The sequence below is a fragment of the Lutra lutra genome, chromosome 16 (assembly GCF_902655055.1).
Source record: "Lutra lutra chromosome 16, mLutLut1.2, whole genome shotgun sequence".
In the NCBI taxonomy this organism is placed as follows: Eukaryota; Metazoa; Chordata; class Mammalia; order Carnivora; family Mustelidae; genus Lutra; species Lutra lutra.
This window is the reverse complement of record NC_062293.1, coordinates 34,141,817-34,166,579: the sequence shown is the minus strand read 5'-3', so window position 1 is coordinate 34,166,579 and position 24,763 is coordinate 34,141,817. Positions and strand designations below refer to the sequence as shown.

Sequence of the window (24,763 nt, the reverse complement as noted above, 5' to 3'; positions counted from 1 at the left end):
TACGGCTGTCATGCTTGTTCACTTAGCCTCTAAAGTAAGGACATTATTATCCATTAGGCCTCTCAGCTTAATCCCATTCTGTTGACTTCCATGGCACTTTCTACTTATCCTTGTATTTCAACGGCCTTCCTCACTGGACTTCAGCATCCTTGAGAAAAGGGAGTATCTTTCATCTCTTTATGCCTAACACTCAGTGACTGAATCAAAGCTGATGAATAACAATAAAAAATGGAGGAACATTTTATGTTCTAAGCACTGTGTTAGTTCACACACATTTTCTTAAATCCTCACATCAGCCTTTACAATGAGTGTCTTATTGCCCCATTTTAAAAATGAGAAAATCAGGGTTCAAAGAGAGTAACCTGACTAGGTTATGTAGTTAATAAGAGGCAAAACTGCTTTAGGAATGCTGAAACCAATTCTCTTTCTACTATATCACACTACAAATAATCTTAACTTATAAATTGCTCAAATAGTTGAGGTCAATATTATGATAAAATATTAAACATTAAAGAGAAAACTTAGAATACAAAAATTTCTAAAATTGCCAGGTTCAAAGGCACATGTATATTTTACAGTATATCTAAAATGTTCACATCCATTAGAAATTTTGGCACCAATTGTCTTCTTTTCTGGCCATTTGCTTTGCTAAGGCAGGAGTACTCAAAGATTTATTCATATCCTAGTACATAATGGATAAAGGAGTTGTGTGTCAGTAGACAATAATTTTGTGAATTATACTTACAGTTGCAGTTTTCATCATATCAACTACATGCACCTAGTTATACTGGCGAAATCCACCACTGAAGTGCCAAAAATTGTGCACAGGCTACCAAAGAAAACTCTGTTCAAAATGTTCCATTTCAAATATAACTGTTTCTATTATGTTAGAAAAGGACCAGGATAAAAACCAACTCATCAAGAAATGTCAATTTTACAAATCTGCAATTTGAGACATTAACTACATTTTTGACGTAAGTGGCTTCTTAGTTCACTGTAGCCAAAGATGCACTTAACTTTGCCCGAGAGGTTTGATTACTTTGATAATTGTAAATATCCCTTGAGACAGGTTTCATATGAATTCTTCCTTATAATTAATGCTTGAAACTCTGGAAAAAGCCTACCTACTATAACTCTGGAAGGAATGAAGTCATCTTATTTGGTTAAATGCACGTCATTTTATAAGTTCTTCATGGAAAGGATGAATTTTATCTTTCTTTTTTAAAATCTTTTTTATTCTTACTGAAACAAGCTATTTAGGTCCAAAGTCATCAATGGCAAGATGAAATGTTTAAAAAGTCAGTAAACAAGGTATGAACCTATCCAACAGAAACAGCTCATTTGATGAGTAAGATGAACGATTAATAAAGTTACATACTCATTAAAAGTGATAACATTTTTGTTCACTCAAGTGTGTTATCTTTATTTTTCTAAGTGTGCTATCTTTAAAAACAAATTGGATCAAAATATAAATCTACCATTTATTAGAATCTCTCACTTTTAATACAATTCACTTACTGAAGCACAGGCCAAAATTCCAAAAAATCCAACTTTCTGTACTAGGTTTTGAACTGCCAGTTTAGCCCGGGAAGCAAAGTCCTGTATAAAAGGAGGATAATCAAAACATTAATGAAAAGTATAAGAAAGAATGAAAGATGGCTCTTTATAGAGTTTATAATATTAAATATCTCACAACCTGATTCACTTATTCATTGCTTTTGACGAATGATTAAAAAAAAATCACAAAAGGTTGCACGAGAAAATACGCAAATATAATTTTTTTTTTAAGATTTTATTTATTTATTTGACAGAGAGAGACCGCAAGAGAGGGGACACAAGCACAGGGAGTGGGAGAGAGAGAAGCAGATTTCCTGCAGAGCAGGGAGCCCAATGCAGGGGCTTGATCCCAGGACTCTGGGATCATGACCTGAGCTGAAGGCAGACGCTTAACAACTTAGCTACCCAGGCACCCCACAAATAAAATCTTGATAAAATAATTATACCCTAAAGATAAACTTTCACCACAATTCAAGAATAAGCCAAAACATTGTACTTTATTTTTCGTATTATCTCTCCATTATCTAGGGATGAACAAAATGTTATAAATTAACTATGAACGAACACATTTTTTTTTTTTTTTAAAGTAGGCTTCCACCCAGGATGGAGCCCAGTGTGGGGCTTGAATTCACAACCCTGAGATCAAGACTTGAGTGGAGCTCAAGAGTGAGACATTCCACAGACCGAGCCACACAGACGCCCCAAACCAATTCATTCTTTTGGAAATACTGACCTACCAAATTTGTCTCTTTTTCTTTCATTCTACTACTTGCCAGACTTACTCCCTGATTAACAACAGGGTCGAAAATCACAGAATTTTTCAAGACAGTCAATGAAGACACCTCTGCTGATCACCAGTCAGAAGATGAAAAAAATAGTTATGTGGCAATAACTGAATAAGCATTTATTACCCCCCAAAGCAAAATGACATCTTACATTTCACAGCTTGTGCTAGTGTCATGAAATATTTTCAGAAACATTTCACTCAAGCCTTTCAATAATCCTGCATTATAATAGAGCAGATCCTTTAGACTCTGCAATCAGTGCTCTTTTTATCTTACTATACTATCTTCCATGCTGAAACAGGCATTTGGCTGGCTAGCATACTTTCATGATTTTCTTTTTCCTGCATGTTGATGCTACAAATATACCTCCCCCCTTAAAAGTGCCACTCTGGGGATGCCTGGCTGGCTCAGTTCGTAGAGCATGGGACTCTGGACTTCAAGGAGGTGAGTTTAAGCCCCATGTTGGGCATTGAGCTTACTAAAAACAAACATAACAAAACAAAACACAAACTCCCTCCAACTTACTTGGTTGGTGAGAAAAGTGGTGAGGATGGTGAGAAAATTAAAGGAATTAAACCAATAAGGTATATTTTAAAAGATATTAACAGTTAAGATAACTGTTAAGATAAACACTTTCAAGTTCAAATATATCAGCTTTCAAAGTCAATCATTAACTAAATTTTATAATGCAGTTTTGTAATTTAACAATTTATTTCCAAAGAGAGAATTTTTCTTTTTGGGATGTCTTCCTTTTTCAGTAAGTCAACTATATCAGATTTTATATATATATATATATATACGTATATATATATATATATATGTATATTTTAACGTAAGCTCTACATTGAATGTGGGCTTGAACTCACAACTTTGAGATCAAGAGTCACATGCTCTACCAACTGAGACAGCCAGGTGCCCCCAATATTTAATATTTTTAAACAAACTGAACTACTGCAGCAGAGAGAAGTTTCTATTTTTATTCAGATTTTTTAAAAAAGATCTTATTTATTCATCTGACAGAGAAAAATACAGCGAGAGAGGGAACACAAGCAAGGGGAGTGAGAGAGAAAGAGAAGCAGGCTTCCTGCTGAGCAGGGAGCCCGATGCAGGGCTCGATCCCAAGACCCTGAGATCATGACTTGAGCTGAAGGCAGAGGTGTACCCCACTGAGCTACCCAGGAGCCCATATTGGTTTCTGGAGTAGAATTCAGTGATTCTTCACTTACATACAACACCCAGGGCTCATCACAACAAGTGCCCTCCTCCTTAATACCCATCACCCATCTAGCCCACCCCCCACCCCCCTCCCTCCATGAACCCTCAGTTTTTCCTCTATTGTTAAAAGTCTCCTATGGTTTCTTTCCTTTTTTTTTTTTTTTTTTTTTTTTTTTAAGGATTTTATTTATTTATTTGACAGAGAGGGACATAGCAAGAGAGCGAACACAAGCAGGGAAAGTGGGAGAGGGAGAAGCAGGCTTTCGGCTAAGCAGGGAGCCAGATGCAGGGCTCAGTCCCAGGACACTGGGATCAGGACCTGAGCTTGGTGTACCTGAATTCAGGATGAGTCCGAGGTCTGCACATACCCCAAAAGAAAATTTTAAGGGACAGGACTTTAGCAAAACAAAGTCAAGATTAGATATCATGACTGTTGATAAAATAGGCACTATCAGAGGGTAAATACACAGAGACCATTGGGGCAGAGAGGGGTGTAACAATCTGTTGCTTGTCCCTATGCAAACGAACCCTGCCTTTCTGCTCCTCTAAAGGTTAGTCCCTCAACATTGGCGACAGAGATCAAAACACTGTTCCACTGTAAGTGATTAAAATCAGACTTGTATCAGCAGGTTAAAAAAAAACAAACAAACAAACCTGAGCCACCCAGGTGCCCCTCCCTCTCTCCTTTTTTTCTTTTCCCCCTTCCCATATGTTTGTCTGTTTTCTTTTTTCAATTCAACATATGAATGAGATCATATGCTATTTGTCTTTCTCTGACTGACTTATTTCACTTGGCATAATACACTCTAGCTCCACCCACGTTATTACAAATGACAAGATTTCTTTTTTTTTTATGGCTGAGTAATATTCCCACTGTGTGTGTGTGTGTGTGTGTGTGTGTGTGTGTGTGTGTGTGTGTGAATACACACTACATCTTTATCCATTTATCAGTTGATGGCCATTTGGGATCTCTCCATGGTATGGCTATTGTTGATAATGCTGCTATAAACATTGTGGTGCATATACCCCTTCAAATCTGTATTTTTATATCCTTTGGATAAATACCTAGTAGTGCAATTGCAGGAGTGCAGGGCAGATCTATTTTTAACTTTCTGAGGAATCTCCATACTGTTTTCTCAAGTGGCTGCACCAGTTTGCCTGCCCACAAATAGTGCAAGAGGGTTCCCCTTTCTCTGCATCCTTGCCAACACTTGTTGTTTCTTCTAATCTTATTGATTTGAAAACTGCTTAATACATAATGACACCAATTTTCCTATATAACTTGTTTTAAAACAAATTATATTTCCATTCATTTTTAATAATTTATACAATCAATTCCCCAAGTCATTAAACTATAATTCACTAGAAGCACTAAATAAAAACTGGTAAGCCATAATGAAGACATATTTTGAGTTTTAAAAATATCAAACAAGGGTGCCTGGGTGGCTCAGTGGGTTAAGCCTCTGCCTTCGGCTCAGGTCAGGATCGCAGGGTCCTGGGATCGAGTCCTGCATCGGGCTCTCTGCTCCGCAGGGAACCCGCTTCCTCCTTTCTCTCTCTGCTTGCCTGTCTGCCTACTTGTGATCTCTCTCTGTCAAATAAATAAATAAAATCTTTAAAAAAAAAAAATATATATATATATATAAAACAATACTATTAGAGTATAAGCAAGTTATGAAATTTTAAAAATACAGCCCAAGATTTAAAAATATGAATTCAGAAAAATGTCTTCCTTTACAACCCTTGGTATCTTCATAGCAAATCCATTTTTTATGAGTGGTAAGATGGCACTCAACTGCTAAGAAAAAGTGAAACGGGCACCTCAGTGGCTCAGTCAGTTAAGCGTCTGTCGTTGGCTCAGGTCATGATTCTGGGGTCTTAGAATTGAGCCCTATGTCAGGCTCTCTTGTCAATGGGAACCTGCTTCTCCCTCTCTGTCCCTCTCCCTACTGCTCCCCCTGCTCGTACTCTCTCTCTCTCCATCAAATACATAAGTGAAATCTTTTTAAAAAAAAAAGACAAAGAAAAAAGTCTATATAAATTTTATTTTAAAGATAACACACTTTTTATGTCCCAATTTGGACAAATGTGGGACTACTTTTCCTTTTTTTTTTTTTTATTTTAAAGATTTTATTTATTTATTCGAGAGAGAGAGAGAGAGAGAGAGAACGAGAGAGAGCATGAGAGCAGGGAGGGTCAGAGGGAGAAGCAGACTCCCTGCTGAGCAGGGAGCCTCATGCAAGATTTGATCCTGGATTTGATCCAGGATCATGACCTGAGCCTGTTAGGTCCCCCAGTAATAGGACCGTGATCAAAGGAGCGAGACTGATATAAAGTGAAAGTCAAGCAAAGCTTTATTTCGCACCAAGCCTCGAGAATCAAACTGACCGGTCAGGGCCATCTCTTAACAAAGAGGCGACCCCTCCCTGCCTTACAGACTAACTTTTATAGAGCAAAGGCCATGTGGTTGGGCCTGGCCACACACAGGTGACCAATGAGATTGTAACACACAGAGAAAGCTGCACAGTCATGCTAGGTCACACACAGGTGGCCAATTGAATTACAATTTACCCTAGTACATACTTGAACTAGCCTATCACCTTGGTCAGAATTGGCGCCCAAAGGCAGGACCTACACTGCTTGGTAGCTAGGGAGACCGTCTGCATGCCCCACGGATTGGATGTCTCCACCTGGCCTGACCCGCCCTTGTATTTGGGCTTTGTTACCTGGGACTGGTTTCCCCGACTCGCTTTTAAGTAAATTCCCTGAGGTAGGGGCAGGGCCAGCTTTAGGCCCTTACAAGCCTAAGGCAGTCACTTAACCAACTGAGCCACCCAGCCACCCCTGGGAACACTTTTCTATCATACCATTTATATAGTCCTCATTATGTAAAATTACAGCAAAAAACCTATTTTTTTCTTTTACATAAAATTGTGTAGAAAAGATCAGTGAGGTGTTTTATTTAAAGTCCGGTGTCCTATTTTATCTTAATTTAATGGTTTTAGAATCTTTTTCTTTTTTTTTTTTTAAAGGTTTTATTTATTTGTCAGAGAGACACAGAGAGTACAAGCGGCAGGCTGGCGAGGGTGGCAGGCAGAGCAAGAAGCAGGCTCCCTCTGGGCAAGGAGATGGATGCGGGACCCTGGGATCACCACCTGAGGTGAAGGCAGATGCTTAAAGGACTGAGCCACCCAGGCATTCCTAAAGGCTTTAGAATTTTATATTTATTTAAACCAAGTTACTATGATAGTGCATCATTTTAAACTGATTTTTCCCCTATCCCCTATTATAATGATACATACACACGCACACATTTTTTTTTTTTTTTTTTTTAAGTAAGTTCTAGGGGCACCTGGGTGGCTTAATCATTAAACATCTGCCTTTGGCTCAGGTCATGATACCAAGGTCCTGGGATCCAGCCCTGCAATGGGCTCTCTGCTCAGTGGGGAGCATGCTTCTCCCTCTCCCTCTCCCCCTGCTTGTGCTCTCCTTCTCTCTGTCAAATGAATAAATAAAATCTTAGAAATAAATAAATAAATAAAGTAAGTGCTATGCCCATTGTGGGATTGAACTCATGACCCTGACATCAAGTCATATACTCTACTAACCGAGCCCCATCCAGGCACCCCCATATAAACGCATTTAAATTGGGAAAGACCATACCAACTGGTTTTTATAAAGAAAAAATGATTAGGGGTGCCTGGCTGGTTCAGTCGGTAGGGCATGCAACTCTTGATCCTGGGGTTGTAAATTCGAGCCCCATGTTGGGTGTAGAGATTACTTTAAAAAAAAAAAACAAACTAAAAAAAAAAAAGAGAAAGGAAGAAAAATTAAACATTATACAGATAATCTAATATACAAAACAATGAAAATATTTAAACCTACAGAAGTTCATGGAATGATGTTTTTAAAAACATCCTGAAAGTAAGGAGTCCTTTTAACCCTCTAGGGCAGAATCTCCTTATTCAACAGAAATTAGGTAAGAATAAAGGAAAACAGACTCCTTGCCCTTTCAGATGCCTGGGTGCTCATCATCAATTATCCTTAAGGGTACAGAAAGAATTTTCATTTGAGAGGAAAAAGAGTTACTTTATCTAAGTAAATGAAGTAGAAACCTCTCTTTAACTTTTTTTAAAAATTAATTTTCAGCTGCGTGTTTTACAAGGAAAACAAATTAAGTAGGTTTTTAATGGGAAGTTTTACTTTTTAAAGTCTGAAAGTTGTCTACTGAAAATGGATTTCATAAATCTTATTATGTGTTTAACACACACAGTGACCATGCTGCTTTCAGTTCCTGTAATTTATTTTCCAGGACTTACACAATATTCTCAGAATTAAAGTTACATTTATATATTAAACAATCTATAAACATTTATTTAAATTCAACTAATATGAAGTCTGCGCACTTGTTTTAATCACAAGAAACCAGCAATAGCAGAATATGCAGCTTGAGAGAATATTTTCTTGATGTTTCTCCTTGCCGTGTAATGAAAAAAAACTTCAGGGAAGCACTGTACTAATATCTGCATCAAATCTAAAATATTTTATGATAGTAACTCATGTTTAGATTTCATAAACACAACTATATTTTGTTGTTTTTATTTTAAACTTATTTTACTTAAAGCCATATATTCAAAACTTACTGATATGGCTCTGAAGGCTTTATTGAAAACATCATTCTTTTATTGTCTAAAATGTTCTACATGTTAAATGTAATTATACTTTGTTGCTCTGTAGTTTTAAAAGTTCTTTTTTTTTTTTTAAGATTTTATTTATTTATTTGATAGAGATCACAAGCAGGCAGAGAGGCAGTCAGAGAGAGAGGAGGAAGCAGGCTCCCTGCCGAGCAGAGAGCTTCAGGGGCGCCTGGGTGGCTCAGTGGGTTAAGCCGCTGCCTTCGGCTCAGGTCATGATCTCAGGGTCCTGGGATCGAGCCCCGCATCGGGCTCTCTGCTCGGCAGGGAGCCTGCTTCCTCCTCTCTCTCTGACTGCCTCTCTGCCTGCTTGTGATCTCTCTCTGTCAAATAAATAAATAAAATCTTTAAAAATAAAATAAAATAACTTCAGTACTTTAAAATTATTTGCATATTGACAGTTCTTATCATGTTGATTTTAAAGTAACATTGCCTATGTATATGTTTATTTACTTCAGCTTGCTTTTAAAATAGAATTGTATGGTAGGTACATTATTTGACAATAAGCCCAATTTACATGCCCGAACACACACACACACACACACACACCCTCAAAACCAGCCCAAAACGGTGTCTTTTAACTAAAGTTTAAAAGAATAATTTCTTTTTTTTTTTTTTTTTTTTTTTAAAGATTTTATTTATTTATTTGACAGACAGAAATCACAAGTAGGCAGAGAGGCAGGCAGAGAGAGAGAGGGAGAAGCAGGCTTCCCGCCGAGGAGAGAGCCCGATGCGGGGCTCGATCCCAGGACCCTGGGATCACGACCTGAGCCGAAGGCAGAGGCTTTAACCCACTGAGCCACCCAGGCGCCCCTAAAAGAATAAATTCAAACATAATTTGCTCTTCTTTTTATGCCAGGATATAAAATAAAAAAGCCAAAAAAAAAGTACACCAATAGTGCACAACAACATTTTAAAGAAGAAGTTTAACAAATTAATATGTTAGGCATTCAATATTCAAGTTAAATATCAAAGGAAATTAATATCTCATTTTAATCGTTTTGGTGTATTTGTGGGAACAAGGTAGCAAGTTCAGTTTGATTACTTCCTCAATTGTCATTCTTCAGTAAAAAAAAATCTGTACAACTAAAAACAAATTCCTTTTAATAGTTTCATTTCTCTGGATTCACATTTCACAACATTTACCTATTTCACAATTTAAATGCCTCCAAGTTTTATTCTCCAGTTCTACCTAAATAAGCAACACAAATATACGATTTGTAAATCGACTTTTTAAAAAATAAAATACAAGTAAAATTATCATTCCCTTTCCCCATTGTGATTATGTATTTAACAAAATCATGTTTCTGGAATTAAGAATGAGAGACAATAGGAGCATTTCCCCAATAACTACAAGACAAATGAGACAAAGTTACAATAAATCCTTCTTATCACTGAGACTTTAAGGATTAATAAATAAAGAACAGATAAAGCCTTCAAGTACAAATATTCCTGGACTACTATTACTTCACATTTCTTTTTCCTAAGAAAAGTATCTATGATTAAGGGAGAAGAGAAACTCTATGGTTAATTATTAGGTAGCTTGTAAAATACTAAACCTTGAATCTAAAGATACCAGATGGATTTAAGTACATGAAATAACATTTATCTACAGTACACTTATTTTAATTTCCATATGTGATCACAGGAAATTTCAAGATCTCCTTAAAAGCAACAAAAAAGGGGCGCCTGGGTGGCTCAGTGGGTTAAAGCCTCTGCCTTCGGCTCAGGTCATGGTCTCAGGGTCCTGGGATCGAGCCCCGCGTCGGGCTCTCTGCTCAGCAGGGAGCCTGCTTCCCTCTCTCTCTCTGCCTGCCTCTCTGCCTACTTGTGATCTCTGTCTGTCAAATGGATGAATAAAAAATCTGTAAAAAAAAAAAAAAAAAGCAACAAAAGATACCTAAATCTGTGAAACAAATGCAGTATTACTAGAGATAACTATGTATTCGGTTAATAGCTTATGTTAGTTTGAGATGACCTATTACTATCAATGTGATAAGTGGTGAACAATTTATAGATTATAATTTTGTAAATTATCTGCCTTCTTAATCCATAATATGTTAAAACTTCTGCTGAGCTTGGGATGGTACTGAAGTGGCTCCACAGATAATATTAAAAACGACAGAGCAACAGCTTCAATAATAATTCCTTGTATATAAAGGGAATTCAAAATATACTTTGTGTGTCTATCTAAAAATCTAAATCTATCTAAAATCTAAATCCATCTAAAAATGACTTTTTAGGGGCGCCTGGGTGGCTCAGTGGGTTAAGCCGCTGCCTTCGGCTCAGGTCATGATCCCAAGTCCTGGGTTCGAGCCCCACATCGGGCTTTCTGCTCAGCAGGGAGCCTGCTTCCTCCTCTCTCTCTGCCTGCCTCTCTGCCTACTTGTGATTTCTCTCTGTCAAATAAATATTAAAATCTTAAAAAAAAAAAAAAATGACTTTTTAGTTCCTTGGCCCTAGTCAAATATGTTGTGTCAAGGAAGTAAAACTCTATTAACCAGAAATGGAGCTAAATATGATGACTTAATATAAGCTGTTTCAGCATTGTGGACAATCATTCTGAAATAGTAACTTGTTATTAAGATCATAATAACCACGTAACTAAATGAATATTCTAGAATGAAGTCATATTAAACATAATAAATACAATTAAAAGGTACAATTCTCATTTTCATAGAAACTGCAGTGAGATAAAACTCATAATCTTTAAAGTTTTCAGACTAAAACATGTCCCAATTGCAATTTTCTACCCTTTATCAGGGTTCTTTATGGGTTATTTTCCACATACAAATGTAGATTAATTCACTGAATTCAAATGAACAAAATTTTTTTTTAAAGATTTATTTGACAGAGAGAGAGCAAGAGGGAAAGTACAAGCAGGGGGAGGAGCAACAAGGAGAGAGGTAGAAGCAGGCTCCCCGCTGAGCAGGGAGCCCGATGGGGGACTGGATCCCATGACCCTGGGATCATGACATGAGCCAAAGGCAGTCTCTTAACCAACTGAGCCACTCAGGTGCCCCTGAACAAAATATTTTATCTGCTAACTTCCTAAACAACATCAATAATGTAACTGCTGTGCTTTAACACTGCATATTTTAGTAAGTCTCCTTTATTTTTATTTATATTATTATTTTCTTAAAGATTTTATTTATTTGAGAGAGAGAGAGTGTGAGAGAGAGAATATGAGAAGGGAGAGGGTCAAAGAGAGAAGCAGACTCCCTGCTGAGTGGGGAGCCCAATGTGAGACTTGATCCTGGGACTCTAGGATCATGACCTGATTCCGAAGGCAGCTGCTTAACCAACTGAGCCACACAGGAGCCCCTATTTTTATTTTAAAGTCTCCTTTAAAAGAGGTATATTTTCAAGAGTCATGTATCACCTATTCTGTTTTTGAATTATAATGGGACTCAAACATGCCTATGTGGTAGAGATTGTAAGGAAATAAACTCTAGAATTAAAAGCAAAAGTAGGGATGTTAACTTGATGAAATAAAGTGATTCCAACAGTAGTAAGCAGTTAATAAATTTTAAATTTAGTATCTATAAAATGCCAGATTAAAAAATGGACATACACTTACCAAAAAAGGTTATCAGAGCAGAGTTGTGCAACAACTACTGAAAATGAATTTCTTTTTTAAGATTTTATTTATTTGACAGAGATCATAAGCAGGCAGAATAGCAGGCAGAGAGAGAGGGAGAAGTAGGCTCCTCGTTGAGCAAAGAGCCCAATGCAGGGCTCGATCCCAAGACCCTGAGATCAGGACCTGAGCCGAAGGTAGAGGCCCAACCCACTGAGCCACCCAGGTGCCCTGACAATGAAATGTTTTAATATCAAATTTATGGCTTTTGTATTGTTACATCAGAGATGATCACTGGAATTTCTTTTTTTTTTTTTAAGATGTTACTTATTTATTTGAGACAGAGAGCACACAAGGCGGGAGGAGCAGAAGGGGGAGGAAGAAAGAATCTGAAGCAGACTCCACACTGAGTACGGAACCCAATGTGGGGCTCAATCCCACAACCGTTGAGGTTATGACCTGAGCCGAAACCAAGAGTTGGTTGCTTAACTGACTGACTGGGCCACCCAGGAGCCCCCGAATTTCTATTTAAATTGGATAGTAAGGTAAAATTCTATAATGGTGCAAAGAGAATACATCACATAAACACATTTCATAAAAGCAAAGAAAATTTATTTTGAAAAAAACTTAAGAGATTTAGAAGTTGTGTTTAAAACATTTTAATTTATTAAATATTTTATTTATTTATTAAATATTTTATTTTCTTTATTTGGGACAGAGAGAGTGAGAGACAACATACAAGCAGGGAGGAGGGTCAGAGGGATAGGGAGAAGCAGACTTTTGGCTGATCAGGAAGCCTGATGCTGGGCTCGGTTCCAGCACCCTGAGATCACTACCTGAGCTGAAGCCAGACACTTAACCAACTGAGCCACCCAGGTGCCCTAAGATTTAGACATTTTAGGAGATTATAGAGTTCTAATTCAAGATGGTGACATAGGAGGCTCCTGAACACACTTCTTCCCACAAACACACAGAATGTACAGCTATCTAAAGAACAATTCCCTCTGAAAGAAATCCAGAAACTAGCTGAGCTATTCCTACATATCAGGTGAACGAGGAAAAAACCAAAAAACAAAAAACAACACATCAGGGCGCCTGGGTGGCTCAGTGGGTTGAGCCGCTGCCTTCGGCTCGGGTCATGATCTCAGGGTCCTGGGATCAAGTCCCGCATCAGGACTTCCCTCTCTCTCTCTGCCTGCCTCTCTGTTTACTTGTGATCTCTCTCTGTCAAATAAATAAATAAAATCTTTAAAAAAAAAAAACACATCAAAAGGGTGGGAGAGACTTGGAAACAGCTCACCATAAACACTACCTCCAGTGAGACAACCTGCAACTGGGAGGGAAAGCACAATTCTCAGCCTCTTCCTGAGGAACAAAGGGTTTGGCCCCCCACAAACTCATACTCAGCACCCTATCTTTTAAGACTTCCATCTGAGAGAGGCACACCCCAAACATCTAGGTTTGAAGCCAACACGACGTATGTCCAAAAGACTCACAAAGCCAAGCTAAAAGACAGTTCTTAAGCCCATGTCCTTAAGCACACGGACTCATCTTGGCTAACCCTTTGGGCCCAGTATACAGGCAGCAGACTAGAACACTCAGTCTTTCCATGAAGCAAGACTATTTGTTTATCTTAAAAGTTTTGGTCGGAGGGATGGGCTTCTAATTTAAAATGCATCTAGTGGTACCTGGGTGGCTTAGCTGATTAAACATCTAACTTTGGCTCAGGTTGTGATTTTGTCTCAGGTCGTGATCTTGGGATCCTGGGACCCAGCCCTGTGATGGGTTCTATGATCAGCAGGGAGTCTGCTTCCCCCCTCCCTCTGGCCCTCTCCCTGCTCGTGCTTTCTCTTTTTCTCTCTCTCAAATAAAAATAAAATCATTAAAAAAAAAAAAAAAAGTATCTAGAAGCTGAATGCAAACTCTCCAGAGCTGCAGAGACTGACAGGTGCCATCTTCACACTGTTCCTTTACCCATTTTTAGGTTTCTGGAATCTCCCAAAAAGGAGCTTATGGACATGTCCCATGCCCTGGATCTTGTAGTTGCTGTGCAAGGGATCCCCCTTGATTGTCTGGCTCTGGTGGCTAGTGGGGCTTACATTCACAGAGAATAAGACTGCGACAGAGAAACAGTCCTTAAGTGCATATCCACCAAAGGAACAGGAACAGTGCAGATGCAACTCAGAAATGCCCAGTCTTTCCATGAAAGAGGTCTATTTGTTTACCTAAAAAGCCTTGACCTGAAGGGCAGGTTTCTTTTTTTTTTTTTTTTTCCCCTTTTGGTTTTAAAGAAATCTCTGTACCTGAGGTTGTGAGTTCCAGCCCCATGTTTGGTATAGAGATTACTCAAAAATAAAATCTGGGGGGACGCCTGGGTGGCTCAGTTGGTTGGACAACTGCCTTCGGCTCAGGTTGTGATCCCGGAGTCCCGGGATCGAGTCCCGCATCGGGCTCCCAGCTCCATGGGGAGTCTGCTTTTCCCTCTGACCTTCTCGCTCATGCTCTCTCTCACTGTCTCTCTCTCTCAAATAAATAAATAAATAAATAAATCTTAAAAATAAATAAATAAAATAAAATAAAATTTGGGGGCACCTGGGTGGCTCAGTGGGTTAAGCTTCTGCCTTTGGCTCAGGTCATGATCTCAGGGTCCTGGGATGGAGCCCTGCATCAGGTTCTCTGCTTGGCAGAGCCTGCTTCCCCCCACCCCCTCTGCCTACCTCTCTGCCTACTTGTGATCTCTGTCAAATAAATAAGATCTTTAAAAAAAAAAATCTATACCCAACCTAAGGCTCAAACTAAAGACTCTGAGATTAAGAGTCACATGCTCTACCAACTGAGCCAACCAGGTGCCCCAGGAGGCTTCTAATGTAACACACATGGGGGCCCACTGCAATCCTTTCCAGAGACTGCATAAGATAGCAAACACCACAACTGCCCAGCCCATCCCCTCATCACTGGTGTCTCTGAGAAAATAGCTCGTGCAAACCTCCGGCGCCCCAGCTTTAATGGTTGCCTCGCAGGGGACACATCCCTTGATTGTCTAGGTCTGGTAGCCAGTGAGTCTTGTGTTCATGGATTTAACAGGATGGTATCAGACAGAAACAGTTCTTAGCAGACTGTCTTACCAGGGCTCAGTGCAGAGGGAGCAGAAAGAAATGCCCATCTCCGGGCGCCTGGGTGGCTCAGTGGGTTAAGCCGCTGCCTTCGGCTCAGGTCATGATCTCAGGGTCCTGGGATCGAGTCCCACATCGGGCTCTCTGATCAGCGGGGAGCCTGCTTCCCTCTCTCTCTCTCTGCCTGCCTCTCTGTCTGTTTGTGATCTCTGTCTGTCAGATAAATAAATAAAATCTTTAAAAAAAAAAAAAGAAATGCCCATCTCCATCTTCCCTTCAAAGAGGTCCATTTGCATACATTAAAAGTTGCTGCCTAAGGGTCCATTTTCCAATCAGCATGCATCTAGGTACTAACTAAGCTATTCCCCTTATGAACACTGACAGGTACTGGCACACCCTCAATTACTGGGAGACCCTAAGAACAAATAAAACTGTTTGGACACAATCACAAAGGACTGACAGACAACTAAGAGCCAAGACAGGGTTGAAAGAAATAGTTGATTTCCTACAGGAGGAAACCTGTTCAAGACTGAAAGAGGTGGATGTTTTACCTACGGCATAGAAACCAACACAGATGGTCACAGAAAATAAAGAAAAAGAGGAATATGTTCCAACAAAAAAACCAAGATAAAACCTCAGAAAAAGACCTTAATGAAATGAAGATAAATAAGGACCTAATAGAGAGTTCAAAATAATGATCATAAATATGCTCACTTAGATCAGGAGAAAAAAGCAAGAATTTTAACAAAGATAGAAAATATAAGTACCATACACAAGGCATAGAGATGAAGAACACAATAACTGCATCAAAAATTCAATAGAGGGGTTCAACAGTAGACTAGATGATCCAGGAGAAGGGCTCAACAAACTTGAAGACAGGTTAGTACAATTCTCCAATCAGAGCAGGGGGAAAAAAAAAAAGAATGAAAATGAGTGAAGATAGCTTAAGGGAATTATGGAGCATATTATATGGACAAATATTCACATTATAGTTCCAAAAAGAGAAGAGAGAGAGTAAGGAGAAGAAAAGTCATTCAAAGAAAAAAAAGCTGAAAAATTCCCTAGGAAAGGAAAGAGACACTCAGAGTTCCAAATCAGATGAATCCAAAGAGACCCAAACCAAGAAATTTTATATTTAAATTGCCAAAAGTTAAAGGCAAGGAAAGAATTGTAAAGGCAGCAAGAGAAAAACAACTTGTTATATACAGTGAACCCCTATAATACTATAAGCAAAATTTTCAACAGAAATTTTGTAGGCCAGAAGAGCTGGCACAATACAAAGTACTGAACGAAAAACAACAGCAGCAAACCCTGCCAGTCAAGAATACTTTACCTAGCAAAGTCATCCAGACTGAAGCAAAGAGAAAGAGTTTTTCAGACTAGCAATGTCTGAAGGAGTTTAGCACCACTAGACCTCACACTTACATGAAATGTTAAAGGAACTTCTGTAAGCTAAAACAAAAGGGCACTAATCAATAACAGGTAAACATGTAAAAATATAAATCATAAATATAAAGGTAGATACATAGTTAAATTCAGAATAATCTAATGCTATGAAAGTGGGTTAATCACTTATAAGCTAGTAATAAAGTTTAAGTGAGCAAAAATAACTATAAGTACAACATTGTGCTAATGAGTACAAAGACAAAAAGACATAAGTTGTGATATCAAAAACAAAATGTAACAGTAGTGTAAAAATGTACAGCTTATTTTAAAAAAATTAATGGTCCTTTAGATTCACCATTTTTATAAGTTAGTTTGTGTATACCCACCATGGGGCTCAAACTCATGACCCCAAGATCAAGAGTCATATGCTCTACCAATTGAACAAGCCAGGTACCCTAAATGTGGAGCTTTAAAATGTGTTTGAACCTAAGGTGTTATCAACTTAAGACAGACTGTTATGTTTTCTGTAAGCCTCATGATAACCACAAAGCAAAAACCTATAGTAGATACACAAAAAAATGAGAAAAGAATATAAGCATATCATTACCGATGTTCATGAAATCACAAAAGAGAGCAAAAGAAGAAAGGAACAAAGGAATTACAAAACAGCCAGAAAACAATTAAAAAAAAAATGGCAAATCCATACTTATCAATGACTACTTTAAATGTAAAAAGATTAAATTCTCCAATTAAAAGGCAAAGAGTGGTTGGATGGATTAAAAAAAAGTAAGAGCCATCTATATGCTGTCTACAAGACACTCACTTCATGGCTTTAAAGACACAAAAGATTGAAAGTGAAATGATATCAAGAAAAGGATATTTCATACAAATGAAAACCAAAAGAAAGCATGAGTACCTATACTTATATCACACAAAACAGACTTTAAGACAAAGGCTGTAATAAGAGACAAAGAAGGCCATTATATAATGATAAAGGTGTCAATTCAACAAGAAAATATAACATTTGCAAATATTTATGCACCAACATAGAAGCACTTAAATATATAAAGCAATTATTAACAGATCTGATGATAAACAGATAGATAGCAATACAGTAATAGTCAGAGACTTCAAAACCCTACTTTCATCAATGGATAGATCATTTAGAAAGAAAATCAATAAGGAAACACTATAATTAAATGATACTTTGTAAAACCAGTTAGACTTAAATATTTACAAAACACTATCCAAAAGCAGCAGAATACATATTCTTCTCAAGCACACACGGAACATTATCCAGGACAGATCATATATTAGAAAACAAGCTTTTTTTTTTTTTTTTTTTTTTTTGAGAGACAGAGAGAGTGAGAGAGTGTTGTGGATGGGAAGGGCCAGAGGGAAAGGGAAAAAAAGAATTTTTTTTTTTTAAGATTTTATTTATTTTAGAGAAAGAGAGTGTGAGTGAAGAGCGCTTGAACACACATGCTCATGCGAGCAGGGGGAAGGACAGATGGGTAGGGAGAGGGACAAGCAGAATCCACACTGAGCACAGAAACCCACAGGGGGCCCAATCCTACAACCCTGAGATCACCACTGAAGCCAAAATCAAAAGTTGGATGCCCAACTGAGCCACCCAGGCGCCTGGGAGAGAGAGAATCTTAAGCAGGCTCCATGCCTAGCATGAAGCCTGGGTCAGGGCTCATCTCATGATATTGAAATCATGACCTGAGCCAAAATCAAGAGTCAGACACTTAACCTTCTTCTTCTTCTTCTTTTTTTTTTTTTTTGAGAGAGAAGACAAGTATTAATAACTAAAAATACTGAAATTGTATGAAGCATCTTTTCTGACCACAATGGTATGGAAATAGAAATCAATTAAAAGAAGAAAATTAGAAAATTCACCAATATGTGAAGACTTAACAACATGTTACTGAACAACCGATTGGTCAAAGAAGAACTTAAAAGTGAAATAAAAATCTACTGAAACACATGAAACTGGAAACACAACATAGCACAACTTAAGGGATGCAACAAAAACTGTTCTAAGAGAGAAATTAACAATGTTAAATGACTACATTATGAAACAAAAAAGATCTTAAGTAAACAGCCTATCTTTATACCTCAAGGATCTAGAACACAAAGGACAAATTAAGCCCAAAGTTTGTAGAAGGAAGGAAATAACAAAGATCATAGAAGAAATAAACAAAATAGAGACTAAAATGATAATAGAAAAGATCAATAAAATGAAGCTGGTTTTTAAAAAATAAACAAATGAATGAACAAACAAACCTAACAGATTCGCCATAGTCAGATTCACCAAGAAAAAATAAGTAATAAAGTGAAAAATTTGACATCTAAAAGAAATGGATAAATTCTTAAAAATCTACAACCTAACAAGAGTGAATCATGAAGAAATAAAAAGTCTGAACAGACCAATTACTAGTAAGGAGATTGAATCAGTTAACAAAGATCTCCCAATAAGCAAAAGTCCAGGACCATATGGGTTCACTGGTGAATTCTACTAAACATTTAAAGATGAACTAATGCCAATCTTTCTCAAGCTCTTCCAAAAAACTAGAAGAGGAGAGAACACTTCCAAACTCACTACAAGGCCAGCATTATCCCAATACCAAAATCAGACAATGACACTACAAGCAAAGAAAATTACAGGTCAATATCTCTGAAGAACACAGATGCAAAAGTTCTCAAAAAATTTTAGCAAAGTGAATTCAATACACTATAAGGATCATCCACCAATTGGGACTTATTCCAGGGATGTGAGGATGATTCAACATACAATTTCAATCACTGAAATACACCATATGAACAAAATGAAGGATAAAATCATATGATCATCTCAACAGATGCAGGAAAAGCATTTGACAAAATCCAACATCCATTCATGACACAAACTCTCAACAAAGTGGGTAGAGAAGGGATGTACTTCAACAGAATAAAGGCCACATATGACAAGCCCACAGCTAATTTCATACTCAATGGTGAAAAACGGAAAGCTTTTCCTCTGGAACAAGACAAGGAAGCCCAATTTCACCACTTTTATTCAACACAGTACTGGGAGTCCTAGCCAGAGCAATTAGTCAAGAAAAAGAGACAAAAGGCATTCATTCAGAAGGGAAACAATAAAACTATGTTTGTCTGCAGATGACATATTATATGTAGAAAATCCTAAAGACTCCACCAAAAAACTATTAGAATAAATAAATTAGTAAGAAAAGAAATTAAGTTGCAGGATACAAAATCAATATTCAGTAGCATTTTTTTAAAAGATTTTATTTATTTATTTGACAGAGAGAGATCACAAGTAGACAGAGAGGCAGGCAGAGAGAGAGAGAGAGAGAGGGAAGCAGGCTCCCTGCTGAGCAGAGAGCCCAATGCGGGACTCGATCCCAGGAACCTGAGATCATGACCTGAGCCGAAGGCAGCGGCTTAACCCACTGAGCCACCCAGGCGCCCTCAGTAGCATTTTTTAAAGTTTATTTTTAGTAAACTCTACACCCAAGATGGGGCTCAAACCCACAACCCCAAGAGTTGCATGCTCTTCCAACTGAGCCAGCCATGTGACCCCAAAATCAGTTGCATTTGTATACACTAATAATGAAGTATCAGAAAGAGAAATTAAGAAAACAATCCCATTTATATTTGCATTATAGCACAAAAATGAAAAAAATTGAAGACACAGATAAATGGGAAGATAGTCTATGTTCATAGATTGGAAGAATATTGTTAAAATGTCCATACTACTCAAAGTAATCTACAGATTCAATGCAATCCCTTTTAAAATTCCAAAGGCAGTTTTCACAGAAATAAAATAAAACAACTCCAAAATCTGTATGGAACCGCAAAAGACCCAGAGTAGCCAAACCAATCTTGACAAAGGTCAACAATGCTGGGCTGGAGGCATCACGCTTCCTGATTCCAAATAACATTACAAAGCTATAGTAATCAAAACTGTATGGAATTAACTTAAAAACAAACACATAGATCACTAGAAAAGAACAGAGAGCCCAGAAAGAAACTCACACCCATATGGCCAATTAATCTGAAACAATGGAGCCAAAAACACACAATGGGGAAAGGACAGCCTTTTCAATAAATAGTGTTGGGAAAACTGGATGGCCACATGCAAAGGAATGAAAATGGACCCCTATCTTACACCATTCCAAAAAAATCAACTCAAAATGGATTAAAGGATTTGAATAAAATATCCAAAACCATCAAATCATAAAACACCTAGAGAAAACACAAAGAGACAGGCTCCTTGACACTGGTCCGGGAAATGATTTTTTTTTTGGACAGAACACCACAGCAAAGGCAACAAAAGCAAATAAACAAGTAGAATTCTATCAAACTAAAGAGTTTCTGTATAGCAAAGGAAACCATCAACAAAAATAAAAAGATAACCTACCCAATAGGAAAAAATATTTATGAATTCTGTATGTGGCAAGGGGTTAATATCCAAAATATATAAGGACTCCTACAACTCAACAGAAAAGAATCTGACTGAAAAATGGGCAAGGTATCTGAATAGATATATTTTCCAAAGACAAACCATTGATGGTCAACAGGTACATGAAAAGGTATTCAACATCGCTAATTATCAGAAAAACACAAATCAAAACCCCAGTGAGGTTATCCATTCATAAATGTTAGAAAGCCTATCTTTTTTTTTTTTTTAAGGTAAGTTTTATGCCCAATGTGGGGCTCAAACTCCTGTCCCTGAGATCAAGGGTCGTGCTCCATCAACTAAGCCAACCAGGTGCCCAGAAAGCCTATCATCAAGAAGACAAAAGATACTAAGTGTTGGGGCGCCTGGGTGGCTCAGTGGGTTAAGCCACTGCCTTCGGCTCAGGTCATGATCTCAGGGTCCTGGGATCGAGCCCCGCATCGGGCTCTCTGCTCAGCAGGGAGCCTGCTTCCTCCTCTCTCTCTGCCTGCCTCTCTGCCTGCTTGTGATCTCTCTCTGTCAAATAAATAAATAAAATCTTAAAAAAAAAAAAAAGATACTAAGTGTTGGTGAGGATGCGGTGAAGAGAGAACCCATGTGCACTGTTTAGGGACATGTAAATTGGTATAGTCAGTATGGAGAGTCCTCAAAAATTAAAAATAGAACAATCATATGATCCAGCAATTCTACTTCTGGGTATTAATCCAAAGGAAACAACCAATATCTTGAAAAAATATCTGTACCCCCCAAGTTTACTGTAGCATTATTTATAATAGCCAAGACATGGAAACAACATAAGTGTCCACTGATGGATGAATAAAGAAAATGTGGGAAATACATACACACACACACACACATGCAGAAATATCATCCCCCATTAAAAAAGAAGGGAATCCTCCATATGCAACAACATAGATGGGCCTTAAGGGTATTGTGTTAAATGAAATAAGACAGAGAAAGACAAACACTATATAATCTAACTTATTGTGGAATAAAGTAATAGATATGGAGAAATAATAGATATGAAAAGTAATAGATATGGAGAAGTAATAGATATGGAGAAAAGTAATAGATTATTTTTAAGTAATAGATATGGAGAAAGTAATAGTAATAGATATGGAGTAAGTTTAGTAATAGATATGGAATAATAGATATGGAGAAAAGATTGGTAGTGCTAGAGGCAATGGGGAGGAGCAGTGGATGATGGTGGTGAAATAAAGCCAGCTTTCAGTTGTAAAATAAATGAATTCCAGGGATGTATACTGCATGATGACATGTTAACAATACTGCATTGTATATATGGAAATTGCTAAGTTGCTAAGAGAGTAGATCTTGAAAGTTCTCATCATAAGAAAAAAAACTGTAACTATGTATGGTGATATATTAACTATTATTGTGATAATCATTTTGCAACATGTATGTATAGTAAATCATTAGGTTGTATACCCAAAATGAATACAACTTTATTGTCAATTATATTTCAATTTTTTTAAAAAAATTCAGTAGTTAAAATGAAAAAATAAAACAAAGGACTAATGGTACAACTGTTTCACAGATGTGGCCAAAATCAAGACTGCAAATGATATATATAAGAAATTTGTATTCTCCAATGTATAATGAGCAAGCAACTGTCCTGTCTTTATATTCCATCCAACACTAATTTTTTAGAGAATTAAAGATAATGATTATAAAAGCAATATTGGATTATCTAGCTAGAATTATTATTGCTTGCTTTTGTTACTATCTAAAACTGGGACTATGGTTCCCTTTTCTCTGGCACATTAAAAATAAATTAGAAGAACATAAAATAAAAACCATCTTTTCCCCTTTAAAAAAAAGAAGAAATTATATATAAAATATATCTCACATCCATCAAAATCAATGAAAATTGAACACAAGCAAAAAAGATCTGTGTATTCTTTGAAACAATAAGAAATACTTATTTTGGCAAGTAGCTAAGTAAATAAGTACTAAAAAATACGAGGTACCCTAGAAATCTTTAAGAAGAAAATTCAGTTTTTGTTCCTGTTCATATTTAAAAAAAATTTTTTTTTATTTATTTAACACACAGACAGAGATCACAGGTAGGCAGAGAGGCAGGCAGAGAGAGAGAGAGGGGGAAGCAGGCTCCCCGCTGAGCAGAGAGCCCGATGCAGGGCTGGATCCCAGTACCCTGAGATCATGACCCGAGCTGAAGGCAGAGGCCTTAACCCACTGAGCCAGTCAGGTGCCCCCATATTCATATATTTTTTAATAAAGATTTTATTTATTTATTTGATAGAGATTATAAGTAGAGAGGCAGGCAGAGAGAGAGGAGGAAGCAGGTTCCCCGCTGAGCAGAGAGCCCGATGCGGGGCTAGAACCCAGGACCCTGGGATCATGACCTGAGCTGAAGGCAGAGGCTTCAACCCACTGAGCCACCCAGGTGCCCCCATATTCATATATTTCTATTACCTAGGGCACTTTTATTAGATTGCATATTGTAAAAATTTAATGTGTGTATACAGGAGGGGGATAGTAATTGGTAGAAAAAGCAAAAAGAGATGATGAATGACTCAGGAAACATACAATGCAAAGGAGAACAAGAAAAACAGAAAAGATGAAAAAAAAATACTTAGAGAAACAATACAAACACTAATTCTACAGACTTCATGTGACTTCAAAATGATACAGTACTGATTATACTGTCTTTAAAGTTTCCTGAACCACAGTTTCTTCAGCTTGTCTATAAAATGGTGATAATAGTATCTATTACCATGATAAATAAGAGATAAAACTGCTTATGGGAAAAATTATAGACCGAAGTTAAATTACTCAGTAACTGTCAAAAGATTAAAAAAACCTGAGAGCCAAAGAAATAAAGTATCTTGTCAGAATTCTTAGTTGACATTATGATGAGCTCAGTTCTAGGCCAACCTTACAATTACGGTGATAAGTTTTTGTTTTGTTTTGAGTTACAAAAAGAGAAAAGCAACATGTTAATATCAAGGAAGGAAGAGGCTGTAAAGCAGGAAGAAGGGAAGGAAGGAAATGCAGTAAGAATTAAAATTTATCAAATCTGTCTTGTAATGCCAGCAATTAGTTTAACAAATCCAAGAGCGTAGCAATGGGTAAGATTACTACTCCTAGGGGCACCTGGTTGGCTCGGCTGGTAGAACACACAACTCTGGATCTCGTGGGTTTTTTTTTTTTTTTTTTTTTTTTTTTTTGCCCGCCCCTGGATCTCCTGTTTTTGAGTTAAAGCCCCATGTTAGGTGTAGAGATTACTTAAAAATAAAATCTTTTTTTTTTTTTAAAGATTTTATTTATTTGACAGACAGAGATCACAATTAGGCAGAGAGGCAGAGAGAGAAGAAGGGAAGCAGGCGCCTGGGTGGCTCAATGGGTTAAGCCTCTGCCTTCGGCTCAGGTCAAGCCCTGCATCGGGCTCTCTGCTCAGCGGGGAGCCTGCTTCCCCCTCTCTCTCTCTGCCTGCCTCTCTGCCTACTTGTGATCTCTATCTGATAAATAAAATCTTTTAAAAAATATTTTTTTTAAAGATTTTATTTATTTATTTGACAGACGGAGATCACAAGTAGGCAGAGAGGCAGGCAGAGAGAGAGAGAGGGGGAAGCAGGCTCCCCGCTGAGCAGAGAGCCCGATGCGGGGCTCGATCCCAGGACGCTGGGATCATGACATGAGCCGAAGGCAGAGGCTTTAACCCACCGAGCCACCCAGGCGCCCCTAAAAAATAAAATAAATTTTTTAAAAGGAATTATTCTCTCTGACAAATAAATGAATTCTTTAAAAATAATTTTTAAAAGTTATTTGTCGAGGTGGGGAGAGAGAAAGAGAGGGGGAGAGCGCTTGCCCAAGCAGGGGGAGCCGCAGGCAGAGGGAGAGAGAGAGAAGCAGGTTCCGCCCTGAGCAGGGAGCCTAATGCGGGACTCATCCCAGGAGCCTGGGATCATGACCCGAGCTGAAGGCAG

At 37.7% G+C, this 24,763-nt stretch overlaps 1 protein-coding gene across 8 annotated transcripts in view; it reads right to left on the bottom strand.

Annotated features, from left to right (window-relative positions):
- VMP1 (vacuole membrane protein 1) overlaps positions 1-24,763 on the bottom strand; it is a 138,500-nt gene that overhangs the window by 29,525 nt on the left and 84,212 nt on the right. For all 8 annotated transcript variants that reach the window (XM_047706540.1, XM_047706539.1, XM_047706542.1 and 5 more), the window contains one exon: positions 1,519-1,599. In XM_047706540.1, coding sequence (XP_047562496.1) covers positions 1,519-1,599 — 81 coding nt within the window. The remainder of the gene's footprint in view (positions 1-1,518; positions 1,600-24,763) is intronic.